Here is an 18,418-nt window from a genome sequence, read left to right on the forward strand (position 1 = left end):
TAGATGCCTTTGATTAAAATGGTTAGAAGAACTAGGCCTTGTCAAACCATTATGTATGGTATATAACCTTATATACAGGCCACTAATGTTTCAGAATTCATATCAATGCTAATGGAAAAGTGAGATTTTCTATTTCACAGGAGAGACTGCCATCAGACAAACTGAAAACAGGCATAAATCTGCCTTATACACTTTTTCCACCTACAGGCAGCTCTGTGGCTGGTATCACTGCATTGCTAAAGCTAAGTATTTATTTAATTTAGCAACTGCAACTTTCTATAGGATAGGAGTTAGGAGCCCTTCTTATTAGGAATGAACTGTGAGACACATCTGAAAGGACTAAAACTAGTATTTACAAACACAGCACTTTGCTCCAGAGTCATAATTTGCAAGACCTTGGCAGTATGATAACTCAAGATAGGAAGCTGTCAATCAATTTCAACCTTCTTTATGTGTACAGAAGAAAAAAAAACCATCATGTTTGGCATTGGCCTGTATCTGTGATGTATAAAGCTGTTTTTCCTCCTTTTAATATACCAGTAGCAGATTTAGAAACGGTCCACAACTCACTGGGAATGAAAAACACTCCTTCCTTTTTGAGCTTTTGGGCTGAGTAACCTAGGTGACTTTGTTACAAAACAGTATATATAAACAAATCTGAAAGAGGTTTCAGCATCAGAATGTTGCTGTAGATTAGCTAAACCCTAAAAAAATATATTCAATAAGTTTGGATATTACTTCATGTATGATATCATGGACACTTGCAGAGTCATGCTTGAGGCTCCAGAGTTCAAATCATGCCTCTTGCCTAAATTACCCCTGAGTTGTGTTGAACCTGAAATGGTTTTAACTGCTTCTAGAAGTCTTGCTATACAGAACATTATATGACTTTGTTTGCTGAGCTTGCTATCCAAAAAATACACAGCTGGATCTGGGTTGCTCTCACAACTTTAGCTGGATGCCAAGAACATCCTTTAGGGGAAAAAAATGAGCAAGGTTTAAAACATACACAAAAGATAAAAAACAGCCCCCAAAAGAGTCATGGAGAACACCCAAGAGTCCAGACTTGAGGAAGTTTACATGACCTCTAAAAAGATGTCCTCAGCTAAGAAATCCTCAGCTGGCAACAATCAGCCTGGACATTTTAAAAGTCACTCTCACTAAACGCCAACACCAGTCTCTCCATGAGACCATTTAACACCACTGACTCCCTATGGTGCATCTCCCAGAGGCTTCCAAACTCCCCTGATTCAAGGATCTCAACCAAAGACATCACAACACAAGCTGCCAACATTTTGTGCATCATTCCAACTTCCCAGTATTTCCACTGGATGGCTCTTTTTCCAGATTTCCTCTTCCCCCACGCTTCACATCCTATTTCTCTCCTTCTCTTATTTTTCTCTCTTCCACAGTAAATGGCTCCACCTACATAGTTCCACCTACTAATAAACACACCACTAGAATCACATCCACGAATAACTTAACTAGAGCAAATACAAATATACCAGTTGCTGTCTAATCTGATCTTTATTTTTTATACAGGAAATCTATATGAAGCTAAGTGAGCTAACTTTCAAAGCCCCTTGAAAAACTAAAGGCTTGTAGGAATGAAGAGAAACCACTCCTGAATTTCATCTTCCAGATTTGTCTTTCAAATGAGATCGGCCCATTTGAAATTTCAGTCCTTTTCAGCTCCAATGCCTTTCTTTTCCTCATGATCCATTTGTTCTGCTACAATTTAGCAGCAGCCTGCACACCCAAAATAAACACTGACTTCTAAACCCATCAGAGTGATGCCACCCACACCTCCAAGTGTATTTACATATCCCATAAGACACAGAAATCCCTGTACACAGTACGAGTCGCTAAACTTCAGTTCGTTAGGCTGTGCAGTGCACTTAACTGCCTCCAGGGCACTTGCTAGTCCCACATCATACCTCCCATCCTTCAATGTGGGACTGCAACTGTTCAAGGGCTTCCAGTTTCTCCATCTGTCTCTTGGTCTCGTTGATATTTGTGCAGACTGTCTTCATTGCCTGCAATGCATTCTGGACAGCTGGGTGATCAGGATGCTTAGAGGGGGTCCTCTTGGCTAATTCCTTAAAAAAAAAAAAAGAAAACATGCAATGTAAACTTAAAGTGGCACGCAGAAAGACCAAACACAAGCACAGCATTGAAACACAATCCCATAGGAAAATGCCAGAACCACAGCTAAATTAAAGAGGTGTGAGCATGTTACTGCAGATGCTTTTCTCTAAAATGCTGTTCATCTGAGCAGGGTTGCTGCTTTATATGGATGCTGCTAAATAAATGAAGGTATCACATGCTGTTAAATATGTCAGATAAGAAGAGTTCAAGCCAAATATGTTTTGTGGTGCCACATATGTTTGCTAGCATAAACCAAGGCCAAATAAATTAAAATATTGCATAAAAAACAAACTGTCCACTTCACAGACATGCAATGGACTGTTGTCCTAGCCATGAGCTAGATCCTGTACCAGTCCCAGTGATGCACATTAGTAATTCAGTGAAGCTGTATCTGGGCCCTTCGATCAGATTTTCATAAAAATTCTGCCTGTAGCAGGTCTCATCAGGAACCATTGGAGCTATGGAAGCTTCATTTTGTGAGAATTATGACCTTATGGAAATAAAGCTAGGCTGTATACTCCATATGTAATATCACACAGAAATGTTCAGATGTGGATTAATCCCAACACACATGAGGCGTTAGGACCGAGGTTGTTTAGATCTATAACTAGCAGAGAAAGATGCTACCAAAGGGCAAATCAGATTCACTTAAGACTTTAATTGCCCTCCTGAGGAGCCTGTCTCTTCATTAACTAAAGAGGGATTCCAATGAGACACCACTCCTAATATAGGTACCTCAGTTAAGTTTTTGCGTGTCAAGAAAATATAACGCTCATCTTATGAAGGAGGAGGTTCATTTACAGAAGAGCAAGTAATTTGCCCAATAGCAAGTCACGTGCAGAACGAAGACCTTCTGGCTCTGTTTTAACCTCCAGAACAGGCATATAGCAAGTGGAGAGGGCTCCCCAAAAGACAAATATGCTAGAGCAGGAAGAGAGAGGCCAAGCAGAAGTTTAGCAGGGACTCTTCCCCAGATAAAGATTAGGAGGTTGGGGCACATATTTTGACTGGACAAATTAATATAGAGCTGAACAACTTGTCTGCTCTGATAGCGCTCCTAAGAGACACTGCATCACTTGATTCAATGCACAGTAGCCCAGCTAAACAATACTCACTGAAGTACAACAATCAGAAAACTTGGAACTTAACAATATTCACCAGAGTTTGGCAAAAGGGGTAACCACTGTCAACTCACAATTAATCGTGTTTTAGACCAATGGTATTTTATAGCTAGCCACAATTGGATAAAAATACATTAAAGAAACCTTAACCAAGGCTAGTAATTTCTTCTTGATACATAATATGGTGTTTAAGACCCACATTTTTAGGTTGGCTGGAATATTTCACTTGTTCCCTATGTTCTGTTTTGCCTCAACATGTTATTTTGTTGTTTTAAAGTCCAGTGACTAGATGGCAAACTGCTGCTCAATTGCATCATTTTGCATGAGAGATGAGAATGAGTTTGAATGTAGCCAGAGAGCCGGCACAGCAGCATGGTCTGTGAACAGAGCTAAATTGCTTCAATCCATAGCTCCCACAGCTAAGGGCAAAGACTGTCTAACCATCCCAGCTGCTGTTCATCCAAGATAAGAGATTACAGCCCCCAAATGCCTGTCACGGGCTCCAACAAGGTTTAATCTGTAGTCTGATTTGCCTTTTGCCTGGCCACATCCAGATGTTAACCTAAGCAAGTATCTCACTACCACACTAAATTTTGCCATATTAGCACTGGTTTAGAGGTCCTTGTACCACACTGCCTTGCTTGGCACTGACATGCTCCAATTTCCTGTGTGATCCTGAGTATCACTGGGGCTTGCCTCCCCTGAGTTGGTAGCACAACCTGTAACCCAAGCACTGCCCCCAAATTGACTTAAGTCCACACATAACCCCTAGATCAAGTTAGCTGGTAATTCTAGGCTCAAGTTGCATGGCTGTCAGAGAGCGGAAGGATGCAGGCTAAAGCTTGCATTAGCTTGTAGTAACTACAACTGCTGCTAATCCAACCATTCTGCTAATCCAGTCACTCTGTGCTGGTAATCAAGAAACTCTGTGTGTCCCAGAGTCCACAGATCTGCTCTACAAAGTTCTATAGACACAAGTTGCCTTTAGCGCGTGACAGGTGTGTACGCACCTAGAAGTGCTTTCCAACCAGCAGGAATATCTTCAGAAGAAATAATTAGACTGTGAAATGCTCAGGCGCCAGCACAAATAGAAGGCATATTTTAAAGGAGGAAGCTAGAGCTAAAAGGAGTAAATCTGTCTCTGCCTTTGTGCTTTCTGAACGCTTCCTCACACTGGTTGAAGCAAGGCTTAATTCATTAGCACTAATAAACTATCTTGAGACCCAGTATTACAGAATGCAAAGTATTGACATTATTTATGCATTAACTTCTTGGTTTTGCAGAACCTTTCAATGTGAAATATGCATCTTGAGATTAAACCACTTGGCCACTGAGACTCCTTTAAATAATGCAAGAGACAGGTCTCATGAGAATCATAGCATGTCAATGGGACTTGCTCTCATTCCCAAATGATAGATGGTAGAGACAGAAAGGTCTAAAGGAATGGATGGGAATGCCATGTTTGTCTAGGAAAATGTGGCTATGCAGTACTATGCATAGATTTGGTATTCTGAGAATTTACTCAGAGCTACAATTTCTCCTTCCTGAAAATTACAAATGGTGATTGACAACTGCTGTTGTCAGATGGATGATGGAGGAGACGGGTAATGTGCTGACAACTGGGAAGCCCATTAAGAGAGAGGAGTTAATGATCTTAAGCTCCAGCGTGCATATGTAGCAACATATGCAACAGGAAAAAGAAGCTGGCTGCTACAACTGCCAATCACTAGCACAGATGAAATTCCCTGGGGAGGTTCTTATCCCACTTTTGCTCAAGTTAAGGCCACGGAAAGTAAGTATTTCAAAAAGAAAGGCAGAAGAGAGGTGTTGCACCTTGGTGACACTAGCCTCCGCTCCATGCTTCCAAAACAGAGCGCAGAATTTTTGCTATGTGACTCTCATTAAAATCAATGAAGTTCTGCAGCTCAAGTGTCACCCACACTGCTTTGGAAATGGATATGTGTACATTAGCACTATCTAAACATCCCTTTACGAAATATCACCAAGACACACAGAAAGGGATCTTCATTCACAACAGGCCTGTGCTGCACTGAATGTAAACAAGAATCCAGCCTCTGCTGTAGAAACTGTACCTACGTATATAAAAACATGAACTACCTCTCCCAAGACCTGCCTGTAGGTAAAGGGAGACAGTCTGCATCACACAGGCAGGACTTCTCCCTCATGTCTGGCACTGGCTTGAACAGCACAGTAGTCAGCAACTTTGATGCCTCAGGCACCACCGCTTACTGCACCCTCACACTCCGGAGGCACATCATCCCTCAGCCTCTCCTGTGTCTCCCAGTGCCTGCAATCAGGGAGGGAAGATACAGGAGCTGGTACCTGCTTTCTGCCTCCAGGCATTTTATGCAGTGGCTGCCGTTGTGGGGAAAAGGAAGCCCTCTGAGACTCACTTACCTTTTTCCACTCTCCCCTTCTCCTGCATCTCCCTTCCTCATTTCTTCTGACTCAGGCTGCTCTAGGTGGCCAGAGGAGATTTTGAGGAGAGGAGGACTGAAGGGGGCACCTTCCCCACTCTTGCCAGCTGCTGCTGGTGCTGCCCAAGGGTGTAAAGGACAGGGAGGGCACTGGCTGGGGCGGTCAGTTGGCTCAGCAGCAGCTGCTCAGACAGTCAGAGGTCAGGCAGCCCATCAGGGCAGGTGACTCTCTTGCCCCATTTACACCTACGCTTGAGCCCTCTGAGGAAGAGCCATGCTGCTCTGACACTGCCATCCCCTGAAAGGGTAGTGCCCAGCACCTCTGAAATACAGCCAGGGTGCTTTTTTATTTTAGTGACAGATTTATGATGTGTAGAGTAAACTCTGAGAATATTTGCCAACACTTTGAAAGGCAGTCAAGAGAGAGAGAGACCAGATGGCAGAACTCGGGTATGATTGTCCTGTCCTCCATAAAGCTCATGTATATTGTTGTCTGGACGAATTATCTCACGTATTACAACTTCCGCAGCACTAGGGCTAGGAAATGAGGTTGCTGCCACTTGCAGCAAACTATTCCTTGCACAGAGTTGCTTAAACTCATTCATAAAACACATGGACATTCTAGCTACAAACTTGTCTGTCCTTCAGACTAGCCAGCAACGGAGAATAGAAAAGTTGATATTTTCCACAGCCTCTCTCATCTTCAGCATTATCCTCTGAGCTCTTTCTTTTCTTAAGAAAAAAAAAAAGTTCAAAGATATTCTGTATCACTAGCCTGAAAAAAAAATCCCCCTCCCTTCTTTAAAGAACAAAGATGGCAGTAGGAACTGCTTCTTCTGGGCACAGCATTTTCCTTCTATCATTACTCTTTCATAGCTGCAGAGCCTGAGGATGTGCCACTCAGCAGCCCCAGCCCCAAACACTGATTTTACAAAGACAGTAACAGAGCTCTCCAAGACACCTACATCTAGCTATAGTGTCCTCCCAAATAGCATACAGAAAGGAAGGATAGGCCAGTGGGGAGCTAATTAGCTTGGGATGACAAATCAGTTCCCTCTTCCACCAGAGACTTCATGAGTGACCCTGAGCAGCTTACTAAAGCTCTGTGGGCTTCAGTCCCCTACCTGTTAAACACAGACTAACGCACAGACTTATGTTAAAGTGGGGTATAAGAATGATTACATTCAAGACTGTAAAAAATTCTCACAGTACATTATCTGAGGCTGTATAATTTCCACAGTAGCAGGATATCCACTCATGTCACTTTGATATGAAAGATATGTACCAGGAGCAAGAACTTTCACAGATGTGACAGATGTGATAACCTGTAATATATGTACAGGAAATATTTAGAATATCTGTGTTGCATTTTGTAATTCATACTGCTTCGTGTTATTTTGATTTCTTAAAGCCCTTCTTATGCATTATAATTTGCACTTCATATTTACTGTTTTATTACCTGCTTTTGTCTGTGTAACGAGATAAGGCCAATTTCCCAGACTGTTCAGTACACCCATGACCCACTTCACCTCCCCTGTTACCAGGCAGCCTTTCTGTCTTGGTTCTTAGTGTTGCAACAGTGGGAAAGGAGATCAGTTTTTCAGCATGCCTCTTGCAGCGCTCTCTTGCAGTTCTCCCAGAGAATTTTAACACTTAGGGGTGCTGTAAGTTACACCTCCAGCAAAGGAGGATGTTACCAGTACGGTGAACCACATGGAATCAAGCAAGGGACTGGAAGCTTTGGTGTTTGTGCAGAGGTTCTTAAAGCTCTTTTCTACAGTGTGCTACAGCAGTTGTTCTGACTTCATGGCATATAGAGGCAGAACAGACTGTTTAAAAATCTGGAAGTAAACTGTGACTGTTCATTTAGTATACAGATTGAACGATAAATGTAACAAGTGTCACATTTCTAAATGAGAAATACAGAATTTTTTTTATTTGTGGTGGACAACTTTCAGGACTACCTTGACCATGTTCTCTTTCTTTCAGATTCCTGGATGTCTAGCAGCCCAACTGGAACTTCAGAACAGATACAGCAACATCTGAGATGTGCTAGACCTACCCTACACATGCAATGAACCTGATGTTTTCAGGATGCATTAGACATTTTTTATATGTGCAGGTCTGATGCATCTTAAATAATTTAGACTCACTGTTCATACAAGACTGGGAATTATGACAATCAGAATTACAACAAATTTGTCTGTTTCTTCCATGGGAAGTAACTTTCAAGCATTGGCCAAAGTTCATAAATTACTTGAGCTCCATCTAAAAATCAGTGTGGTTTTTGACCTCCCCTATTCCTGTCAGGAAAATGAGATGCTAAAATAGCCTTCTATCAGATCCCTTTTCAGCTTTCATTCTACCAAACTAAAATACTTTCAGCCAAACCTATGCAACAATTTCATGGACTTCTGTGTGAGCAGGTTTGGATCCCTAGATAACAAGTTGCAGTTTGTCACAGACTCACATAGCTCTATTTGGAAGCTATAATTTGTGCACTTAACCTTGGAAGAAACAGTGTAAAAACAGCAGGTTCACAGGTAAAGCTCTTGCATTTGGATTCTAAAAGCTTATTTGGCTTCCTATTTCCATTCAAACGTATTAATGCTCGGGAAATGAGTGTGCAGGAGAAGGCCATGTTAATGATTTGAACGCTACCTTATTTCCTATTAACTGTACCCAGAAGAAAGAGAATTCTACTCAGAAATGCCAATCTTTGATTATGCAATGTAGTAAAAGGATTCCCAACTTAAGTATTTGAGTCTCAGATGCAGCTTTAAATAGCTTAAAGCTAAAAGGGTTCCAAATATCTGATAGAGTCCAAATATAAAAACTAAATCACATAAAAAGACAGACACATCAGCTGTTCATGCATTCGTCTGTTCTCTAAACCCAGAAAACCTACAACGGGGAGAGAACTCAGCAGAAAGAACATTGCACAGGAAGGTGCAAAGAGGTGGCAGGAGAGACGAAGAGTGAACAACGCAGGCGGGCAGAGGAAACCAGAGGTTTTTCAAATGTAAACACAACTTTAATATTTCCTAGCAGAAAGGATGTTATTCTGCCAAATTGATCTTTTTTTTTTTTTAAAGAAGTCTCCGTCATCCTTCCCCATGTCTTCTCTTGCCACGCAAAAATAATTGTTTGTATACTTAAAACTGACAACTGAGCACATATTTTGCAGTTAAAATATGCAAGTCTCTGTATTTTAAAAATTCCTTCCTCCTATCTCCATACTCTTGAGGACACTCAGACATGGCTTAACATGGATTTTGCACAATGAATGTTAATGCTGTACATTGATTGGTGCAAATCATTTCTTGCCCCGCTGCCTCACTTTGCAATACAAACCAGGGCATGCATAAAATATGGTTTCAGATACATCCGTTGGGTTACATACTGAACATCTTAGGATTACAGAGATAACAAAGACACCATATTTCTTTGCTTATCAGTTCAAAAAGTTCAGTTAATAAACAGCTCAGCTCCAAAATGCACTTTTTTTTTTAAAAAAAGAAAGACTTTATGAATATAAATGTTTTCATGTGTTTTACATTTCCCTTTTATAGCTTTTATATTTTCTTCTATGAAAATGTATTTTCCTCTTAAACAAACTAGAAAACAAATGTTACACCAGGCCCTATCTGGGCACTTGCCAGTTTATAGCATTTTTTTCATCCTGTGTATTTTTTAATTTGTAAATTATGTTACTGTTTCTATGGTGTAAAGACTAGAGAAACTATGACAAACCAGTAAAACTGATCATATTCTACGGGCTAATAGATCTAGAACATATGTTAATTTAAAACTTAACAAAAACACATTTCCAGTTCTATAAATATTACTCATTACTTGTGATTATATCTATAAAGTTTTGAAGACAGAAGTATGTTTTGTAAATTGGCAGTGTTCTTTACAACTCTATAGGGTATATATAATTTTTAACATTGTGATACACGAAGTTGGATTTCAACCAAGCAGTGTTATGAATCTAAGTGAAACACCACTTTTCTGTTTCTAGAAAAAACCAACCCCCCAAAGATTAAACACATTCACTTATGGCTAATTAGACGGTTCTGCTCCTTAAACAGCTCTGAGAGGAATGGAGAGGGAGGAGAGGGCAGCGGGCGAGTTAACATTTCTTCATCCCGTTCTCAGTCCACACCACTGGCTTCCCATCGTTCCCTTCCAAAGTGGAGGAACTGCAGGGATCCAGGCCTGCGGGTGCCCCGCTGCGGGGCTCTCTCTTTCAAGAGGCTTCTGAGTCTGGTCACTCAGCCTTTTGCCTTCAGGTTTTCCTTTCCCTCCAAGGACCTATGAGTCTTCCATCACATGAAGCGATAGGTAATTACTGTCCTAAACCTTCCAGAGAGTTGTGCATATTTTGAGATATTTTTAAAGGATCAGAGGCGGAATGTGCATTTCTGGCTGGAGACTTGGGAATTCCTTAAGAGAACAGACATCAAACACGAAACAAGCTCCGTGACATGCGCTGGGGAGCCCAAGGGGTGCAGCTATCATGTGCTGCACATTCCTGGTGCGCCGGCAGGAAGGAGACAGAAAGGACTGCTCCTAATCCCCACCCCCAATAGTGTGATTAACTCATGATCACCACTCCCCTAGGGTTTTCTTTCTTGCTGACAAAAATGCTCTTTATTAAAGGAAAACGGCTATTTTTGTTCAGAGATTGGTTTACACAACAGCTGCTTCTACTCCTGAGAAGTGTAGTTCCCGCTAATTAAGAGTCATACAATTACTATCAGTGAGACAGAGATGCCTTAATCCAAAACATTCTGCTAGAAATATTTGCTCGGCAAGCTTTCCAGCGTACATATCTGCACTGGAGTTTAAGCCACTCGCGCAGTATATGCTCTCAAGGTCTGTGCATCAGTTTGCCTTTGCTTCTTTTTCTTTTACCAAATCATATGCCCATCACAGCAAGCACAGTTCTGTTCTGTTCAAGCCTTCCCCAAGCCCCTTTCCCATGTTTAAGGGAAAATTTATAGTGAAGCTCACTGCTAACAGACAAACATTCAGAATATCCCCAAAATAGACTTCAATTGCTTTGCTGAAGTACAACAGCAAGAAAAAAGAAAAGGGAAGAAAATCATATTAGTGAGGTTTTGCACTGTGAATAAAACTAATTTGCTGACCAACAAATTCTGTGCTAATTCTCTTGCACGCTGTCTGAAGCAGACAAAAGTTATTTTAGGGACAAAAATATTAATATCATTACTACTGTATTTGCACAGAGATAATGAAAGCCAGTGGTTAGGTTCAAGTCCCACATTTCAAACCATACACAAGGCTTGCAAATTGGACAGACTTCCAAAGAAAGCAACCAAAAAAACCCCAACAACCCACTGTTTACACTCAGCTACTCCAAAGCTGTACTGTTTGTTGGTTCAAAAAACCAAATAGCTTCATCAGATAGATGACGAGAAAACATAAGATTACCAATTACAGGATATCATATATTACACTGGAAATTATTGGTAATATTTGCTTAAGGTGCATTTGGAGATATTCCAGTATATTATTTCTAATTAAGTAACCCAAACTAACTCCATCTTGGATGCTCTTATTCTGGAAGAACAATATTCACATGTGGTATTAATCAAAAATAGTTTCATCATTTTAAATATATGCCTTATCCTACTATTTAAGACTGACTTTCAAGTGTAGACAAGACTGAATTACTATGTTCATACAGTCTTTATCAAACCAAACTACTTAGCTATACTAAACAACTATACTATAACAAGGTCATATCAAAGTTATTGGAAAATCTGGATGTGCACAACCTCTTATTAAAAAAAAAAAAGTAAAAGAGGAAAGTAGGATAGCTCTTGGTCTAAAATTTTTCTAATCAGTTGGAATACAACAGTATCAGTTTGCCCTGGGAATTAGTTAAAATAAGATCCAGTCCCCAGGAATACAAAACAGCTATTTCAGGAGCAATAACTGCAGTTCAGTAGCAAAGGGAGAGCAAACACTTAATTTGAGGGTTACATTATTTTAAAATCTACTTTATTTTTTGATTGGGGAGTTGCATTTTCCTGGTCAGCACTAATAGAATCGTCCTGTATTTTCTCTTAGTTATTCTCACGTCCACTCTGGCAATTTTGTGCTAACAAGCATCAAACAAGTCTTGAATGGGACACAATTTATTCACCATAAACTCACGACCTTTGAGAATCAGCATCAGTTATACCTTCTAGTGATCACAGATATTTTCTGAGCTGAACAACCCATAGTAACGGCATAATCTCACTGACTGAGGCAGATCTGTTGCTTAACAGAAACTAAATTCCCTTCAGCTTTTTCTTAAAACTTTGATTTCTTGTCCAGGAAATTTCAAGTAGTGAACAGTGTGTGGTTTATATCAATCAGGTTACAAAAAGAAATCCATAGAAAAATGGAATGCAACAATACAAGACTTCATCAGAGCTCATCCAGTTGTCCCTTCACATCTATTCGTTCCACAAGCATGTGTGCTTCTGGGTGAACGGCACCAGATCCAAACACCAGTCCCCATCCCAGAAGGCAGGCACACTGTTGGCATCAGGAGGGCAAATTTATCCTCATTCTGTCTTATGGCGGCTTGAAAGTAAGAGAGGCTGTTTCAGTCTTAGCCTTGCTGGTCTTATTTTTGGCTTTCAAAGAATGGAGGTTTGTGCCAGGAGGGTTTTTCAACTGTGTAAATGTGAGAAAGTGGAAACCACCAGTTTATTTCCAAAGGCCAATATTTGATCCCCAGAGCATGACGACTTTGGCTGCCACTGAACTTGGAAAGATTTGAACTATGGTTTAGAGATATGTATTTTGTTCCGGTCTTTTGTTTGCTCCCCCTTTGCAAAACAAATGCTTAAAGAAAAGCAAGAAAAACTAGTCTGTTCATAGCTCTTCCAATCCCTGATACCAAATCCCATACATTCCGAAAGGCTTGTCCTAGAAAGTTACAGAGGAGTGGAAAAACGTAAGCTGAAGAACATCAAAATGTCATTGCATCAGTGGTGCTACTACCTTGTAATCAAAAGGGTCTGTCTGTTTTAGGTGTGATCCTGTAGCAAACATCTTCATGGCATTTGAGTAATAGAGCATATCTCATTCATTTCTGAGTAAAAGTTCTGCAATTTCAGGAAATTTTGTAGTATTTGCAGCTTATGCCATTCTAATATTTTGATGGACTTTTAAAACAGAATGGAGATTTTGATTCACAAGTCAAACTTCTGTCAGTAGATAAAATGTCTACAGATTATCCAGACTGGTAGAAATCTACCACTAATAATAATGTTTTCCAGAAAGCTTAGAAGTTAAGATGGGCATAGCAAGGCTACACCAGATATTGACCACTCTGGCTACACACAGATGTCTCTAGAATAGAATAAGGAAGGAGATGAAAGAGTCTGAGCCTGGTCCACAGGCTCTGTACCTGCTAACAAATCCCCTCATACAAAGGGTAATCATTCCAGGAAATCTGCAGGAGCTTAACACTTTGTCTTTTAGTAACAACACAAACGTAGAGAACAGTTCAGAAAGTAAGAATACAGCCACTACTTTCCTCTGGTTGAAGTTCCTTGGAAAATACAAAAGGGACCTCTCTAAGGAATCAAAATAATCTCTGATTTTCAATCTTGAACACACAGCTAGATAACAATCACAGAACACACCATGGAATGAAAACAAGAAAACATAAACACTAGCAATATATTTGGTCAGGAACGTGCATTTCAAGATCCCCACATCCTCTGGTCTGTTTATCAGATGCCAGAGGAGCTCTTTCTGTACACATGGACGTTGCTCACAGTCATTGTGCAGATCCATAGACAGAACAAGCACCAAATCCTCTCCACACAAACCCCAAATAAAGAAAGCCAGTAGAATTAAGCTACAGTATCATTAGGTTTACAATTATCTCTATATATCCACTCTCCTCTCTGAAGATAATCAGAGTTGGAGACATTTATGTGCTTTCCTGATCTTGACAAACATCATTGCCCTGTCCTGACTATTATTAATGCTGTGGAAGAAATAGTCGTAGCGGTATCACATGTTAGCTTCTCCTGCTATGTGCCTAAACTGCATGTGCTTTTGTTTGTTCAAAACCACATGCACAGTCTGCACTAGGGTGGACTGACTGGACTGACAAACTGCCTGTGTGTGCATTTAAATCCTAGTAGGAAAGGAACGGTGCATGAATGTCTGCTGTAAGATGGGTTTGTGCACAGCTGCACAGACAACAAATGATCCTACTTGTAGGAAGGACGTATTTTGAAAGTTTGGCTCTGAAAGCTCCCATCAGATGGAGAGAAATAATTTAAATCTTCATCAGATTAAACAAACAGCATTTCAATAAAGTGCACAACATGCCAGCTTTGAGCTGACCAGCTTGCATCTATGAAAGCCCTTATTCATGCTGAATTTATGAACACAGCACTGTGATAGCTTTACATGACATACAGTTGATTCATGCAGTCAACCTGTGAGCAAGGAATCACACCAGCTCATTACAGGATTGTTACTTTCTTCCACAACTCAGGAAGGGACCTTTCTTTTGAGATAAGAGGCAATTGCCTCTTATACTTTTTATTAATTTTATTTTAGCAAGTGGAATATTACTCTGATGGAGAATGAGAGACTGACACCGCTGGAGATGGATAGCTTTCAGCCACAGAGTAGCTACAAGGCCATTGGTGATACAAGCACTGCCAGAAACTGCTTTCTCCTTCTCCCTCTCCTTGTTCTCACCAGGAGTGTGACCCAGCCCTGACCTGAAGGGATGAGAGGCAAGTTAGCTCCTTTTAGGTCTGCCAAGAAGGGGGCCAATTAGTACCAAGTGCAGTAGTCATTTCTGCAACAACACGTGTCCATTGGGAACTCAGGGACACAATCAAACAGTTTTCAAACAAGCTGCCAAACAGCTGTCAGATGATAAAGGATTTTGATCATTACTGACCTGAACACACTCAAACTAGAGACCTAGTGATGAAAGATATATCCCATTTCCAGTCCCCTGAGCCATCCAGTGCCCCAGAATACTGATACAATTCTGTTTGAACACAGCTTTTCAGGAAGTCACTAAAATAGCACTCACAAGTCTTAGTAAACATCAGAAGATATCTGAAGTCAAAAGGCACTACTTAGTCAGCAAGTCACCCTGCCTGGTCTGCCCACATCATTACAGGACTTAACAGTCTGTCAGCCTCCAGTCAGCTTTTTGACTGCATCCATAAAAAGCCATTTTCTGCAGACAGGATACAACTTGTAGATGTGCAAACCAGGAAGGTTGCTGTGACAGTAAATCCAGGGTTAAAAAGCTGCAGAATCACTCTAAGAATAAAGCAACTAGCTGGAGAAATTCTTTCCTTGATTTACCTTAAGCAGAAGTGGATATTTGCAAATTCTCTGAATTGGAGTCAGCAGATAACCCTCTAGTGGAATATCTGTTGTCTTTCTGCCTCCCAAAAGCATACAACTCTATAATCAAAAAAGAAAACAAATGTTACCTCAGACATAAAGCGTTCACATTTTCTTTAACAGTGATTTTTTTATTTCTATAATATTCACTATGGTCACAAAGCACTTTGTTGTATTTCAGTGGTGGATGGAGTCCTATTTCCTCTATCTTAGGAGTGGCAATCAAGTTAAGCCTGAAAAACTCTCCATGCATCAGCAAAAGAAAAATCACCGTGGATAACTGCAGTTGTGTAGAAAGATATCTTCCCAGAGAAAATACTATGCAGTTGGCGACTCAAAAAATGTCATAACAATAGGATGACAATCCGCAAAGCTAGGTGTGCCATTAGCTAAAGGAACCCAACTGACCACTGCAGTTAACATGACTGTTTGTTAAAGTCTTCATTCACTCTGCAAAATTTGCATTATTGGTCCAGAAAATACTCAAGGGCTAAAATAAATCCTACTAACTAGGAATGATATAAATAACTCAAGTTCAACCCTTATGCCTGAAGGAAATCAAGGTGGAATTGGAATAAGCGAGTCATCTGCATCACATTCACCAATTCTCAAGCAAAACGTTATGTCTAAGCCCAGCTGGCCAAACAGCATGTGTGCACTGGCTGGCTAAACAGCACACATACAGCTCTGAACTAGTCACTGTGCATGTTGCTACTTGCCAAGGAAAAAAGTTAAGGGACGTGCAGGAAAGACTACTTTATGGATAGGAGGACACTGAGGCAAGGGGCAGTAGGACAAACTTAAGGAAACTGGATTTCATTCTGATGCTCATGGGAAAGTCCATTGGGTTTCAGTGTTCACTTCCTGTGAGGCCCCATGGTTTCCAGACACAAAGAAGGTCAAGGGCATTTCTCTACCCAGGACGATGACCACTCTCCCATTGTTGCTTAAACATAATAAGGAAGGGGACAATATAAATGCTTTCCAAATACTGGACCAATACACCAAACAAATTCAAATCCAAACAGATTTCAGGTTGAGAAAAAGAAACAGCTACTGATCAACCCCTGTAATACTCGCACATGAGTCCTCACACATTTGGAGGGGCCACTACATACCAGAAAAATTTCACAGATAAATTTGTGCACAGTACCAGGAAACAAGTAATACTCAATTTTTCAGTGGATTATAGAAATTTCTCTCTCAGGGCTGATGTGGAAGGGGAGTGTAAGAATTGGGTGTGGCATAGAAAAAAAAAATATAGAGTCCTTCACATGTCCTCATTTCTCCACAATAAACTGTAAGCCCTGTGTGATAACCAAACATTAGCCTACTGCAAGCCTTTTTAACATTTCCCTGAAGATGCTGGTCCTGGTTGCTGCCAGAGATAGGTGGATGCAGATGGACTTCATATCGGTTTCAGATAAGCTAGTTCTACATGTGTATGTTCAACTATGAATCTCATCAGTTTTGATCTAAAAACCACCCCAGTGGCAAGCCCACACACAATTAACAGAAGCTGAAATTTAAACCCAATTCAGTCAAGATGTGCTTGTTTTGGGGCATTACTGATAATATTTTCCCCTGTGAATTGTGTGCTGTGGCTCAGATACACTCTGAAATTTAGTGGATTTTTGGCTGTAGTTCAATAATCTTCCTCTTCAAGAAATGTTCACAGACATCATACATAAATCTCATTAGTCCTAAGTGGTATTTTTACAGACAATCATCTGTAAGATAACCCTTCCCCAGGCTATTCTAGAGCCGTGGCATTGGCCACCAGCTTGCAATGCTCCCTGCCCAATTTTCCAAGTCTCGGGTGATTCAGTCCTTCCCGTCTCTCCTTTTGGCCCTCCCTTTAGCTCTGGGCTCAGAACTGCCCTTTAACACTTACTGATTTTTCAGACACATTCCCACATTCTGTATTTCAGCAGCTGTGAGGGGGCAACCAGGCCAAATCCATCTTCACAAGCAAAGCTCTGTATTTTAATGCAGTTTTCACTGCATGGTGACATGATAGCATTGGCTTTGGGAAGAGGTGGAGGCCTGGAAGAAATTACAGCAGCCACAGCAAAGATGACGCTTCAGCATTGCCTGCCTTCTCATACTTGCTGCTATTTTAAAAAGCTCTTGGATTCAGGTGCTGCAGCAAGCCACAGCTGACAGTGTGATATCTTTTATGTACCTCATAATCAGTCTGCCAGCTGCTGCCAGCAACACAGCCAGGGGTTTTTTGCTAGTCCAGTGGCAGTGCAGAGAGCACTCCGGATGTTGGGAAGGGTGATGTTTGCATGCACTTTTGCCTCTTTTTTCTCATTAGTTTCTCTCAGCAGAAGCACCCAGAGGAGCCAACAAACAAGGAAAGGGTCCTTTGGTGACTCAAATTAATGTTTTAACAGCACTTATTAAAACTCACAGGTGATAAAGAGATTCCGAGTACCCAGTGGCATGAGTGCCTGTCCCTGCTGCTCCCCGAGGCCTATGTTTTGTAGCTAAAAAGTGCTCTGGCCCTATTTGTGACAGACATATAAGCAGAAGTTTTCTGCTGTAGGAAAGAGCAGAAAAAGAAAGGAAATAAGGTCCTTTGCAAAATGACAGCCTTTCTTTTACCTCATGGCTTTTACCAAGAAAGAAAACTAAAGTGCTGAATTGGTCCCTCATCTACAGGCTAATCCTGTTCTAAATGCCTGCATCCATGGCCAGGAGTAACAGACACCTAAAATCAAAAAGAATTGGGGAGGAGGCTGGAAGGAGAAATACTGGGCAGGAAGCACCATCTTTTGGTTAAATCAGTTGTGCCTAGCCTCTGTAGAGATATTTGAAGGCTATATGCCACAGTCCTGCCCAACGTGGATACTAAAACATCCTGGGCTGTAGGAGAAGCTGGGTAATTTTTGATACAAGTAGCAACAAAACAGCCAAAACAATTCATCCAGCCTGCAATGGGTTCTTGCCTGCAACTGGACTCATGGGGAAAAGAGTATCAAAAGCAGGCCAGACTTTTCTGGTGGGTCTGCAGATGGTGAATTGGTCAGAGAACTGAGCAGGGAATCAGATCTACTGAGAGCTAGTCACAGTTCTGCTGCCAACTTATTGCATTACTCCTTTCATAATCTTTGGTCAACTTTTCCATGGCTTCTTAAAAAAAAAAAAAAAAAAAAAAAAAAACAACCTTCCCTGTTTTCACTGAAATTACTCATACCAGAGTTAGGCTTAGTTCTGTGTCTGAAGTCACCAGTCATTTCAAGACCTATCCCTCCTGAGTGCTGTGTAGCTGGAATAGATTAT

The 18,418-nt window shown here is 40.9% G+C and overlaps 1 protein-coding gene across 1 annotated transcript in view; it reads right to left on the bottom strand.

Annotated features, from left to right (window-relative positions):
• PREX1 (phosphatidylinositol-3,4,5-trisphosphate dependent Rac exchange factor 1) overlaps positions 1-18,418 on the bottom strand; it is a 180,869-nt gene that overhangs the window by 76,670 nt on the left and 85,781 nt on the right. The window contains exons 5-6 of the mRNA XM_067308010.1: positions 15,089-15,190; positions 1,938-2,099 (exon numbers count right to left, since the gene is read on the bottom strand). Coding sequence (XP_067164111.1) covers positions 1,938-2,099; positions 15,089-15,190 — 264 coding nt within the window. The remainder of the gene's footprint in view (positions 1-1,937; positions 2,100-15,088; positions 15,191-18,418) is intronic.

This window comes from Apteryx mantelli, chromosome 18, assembly GCF_036417845.1.
Source record: "Apteryx mantelli isolate bAptMan1 chromosome 18, bAptMan1.hap1, whole genome shotgun sequence".
Lineage (NCBI taxonomy): Eukaryota > Metazoa > Chordata > Aves > Apterygiformes > Apterygidae > Apteryx > Apteryx mantelli.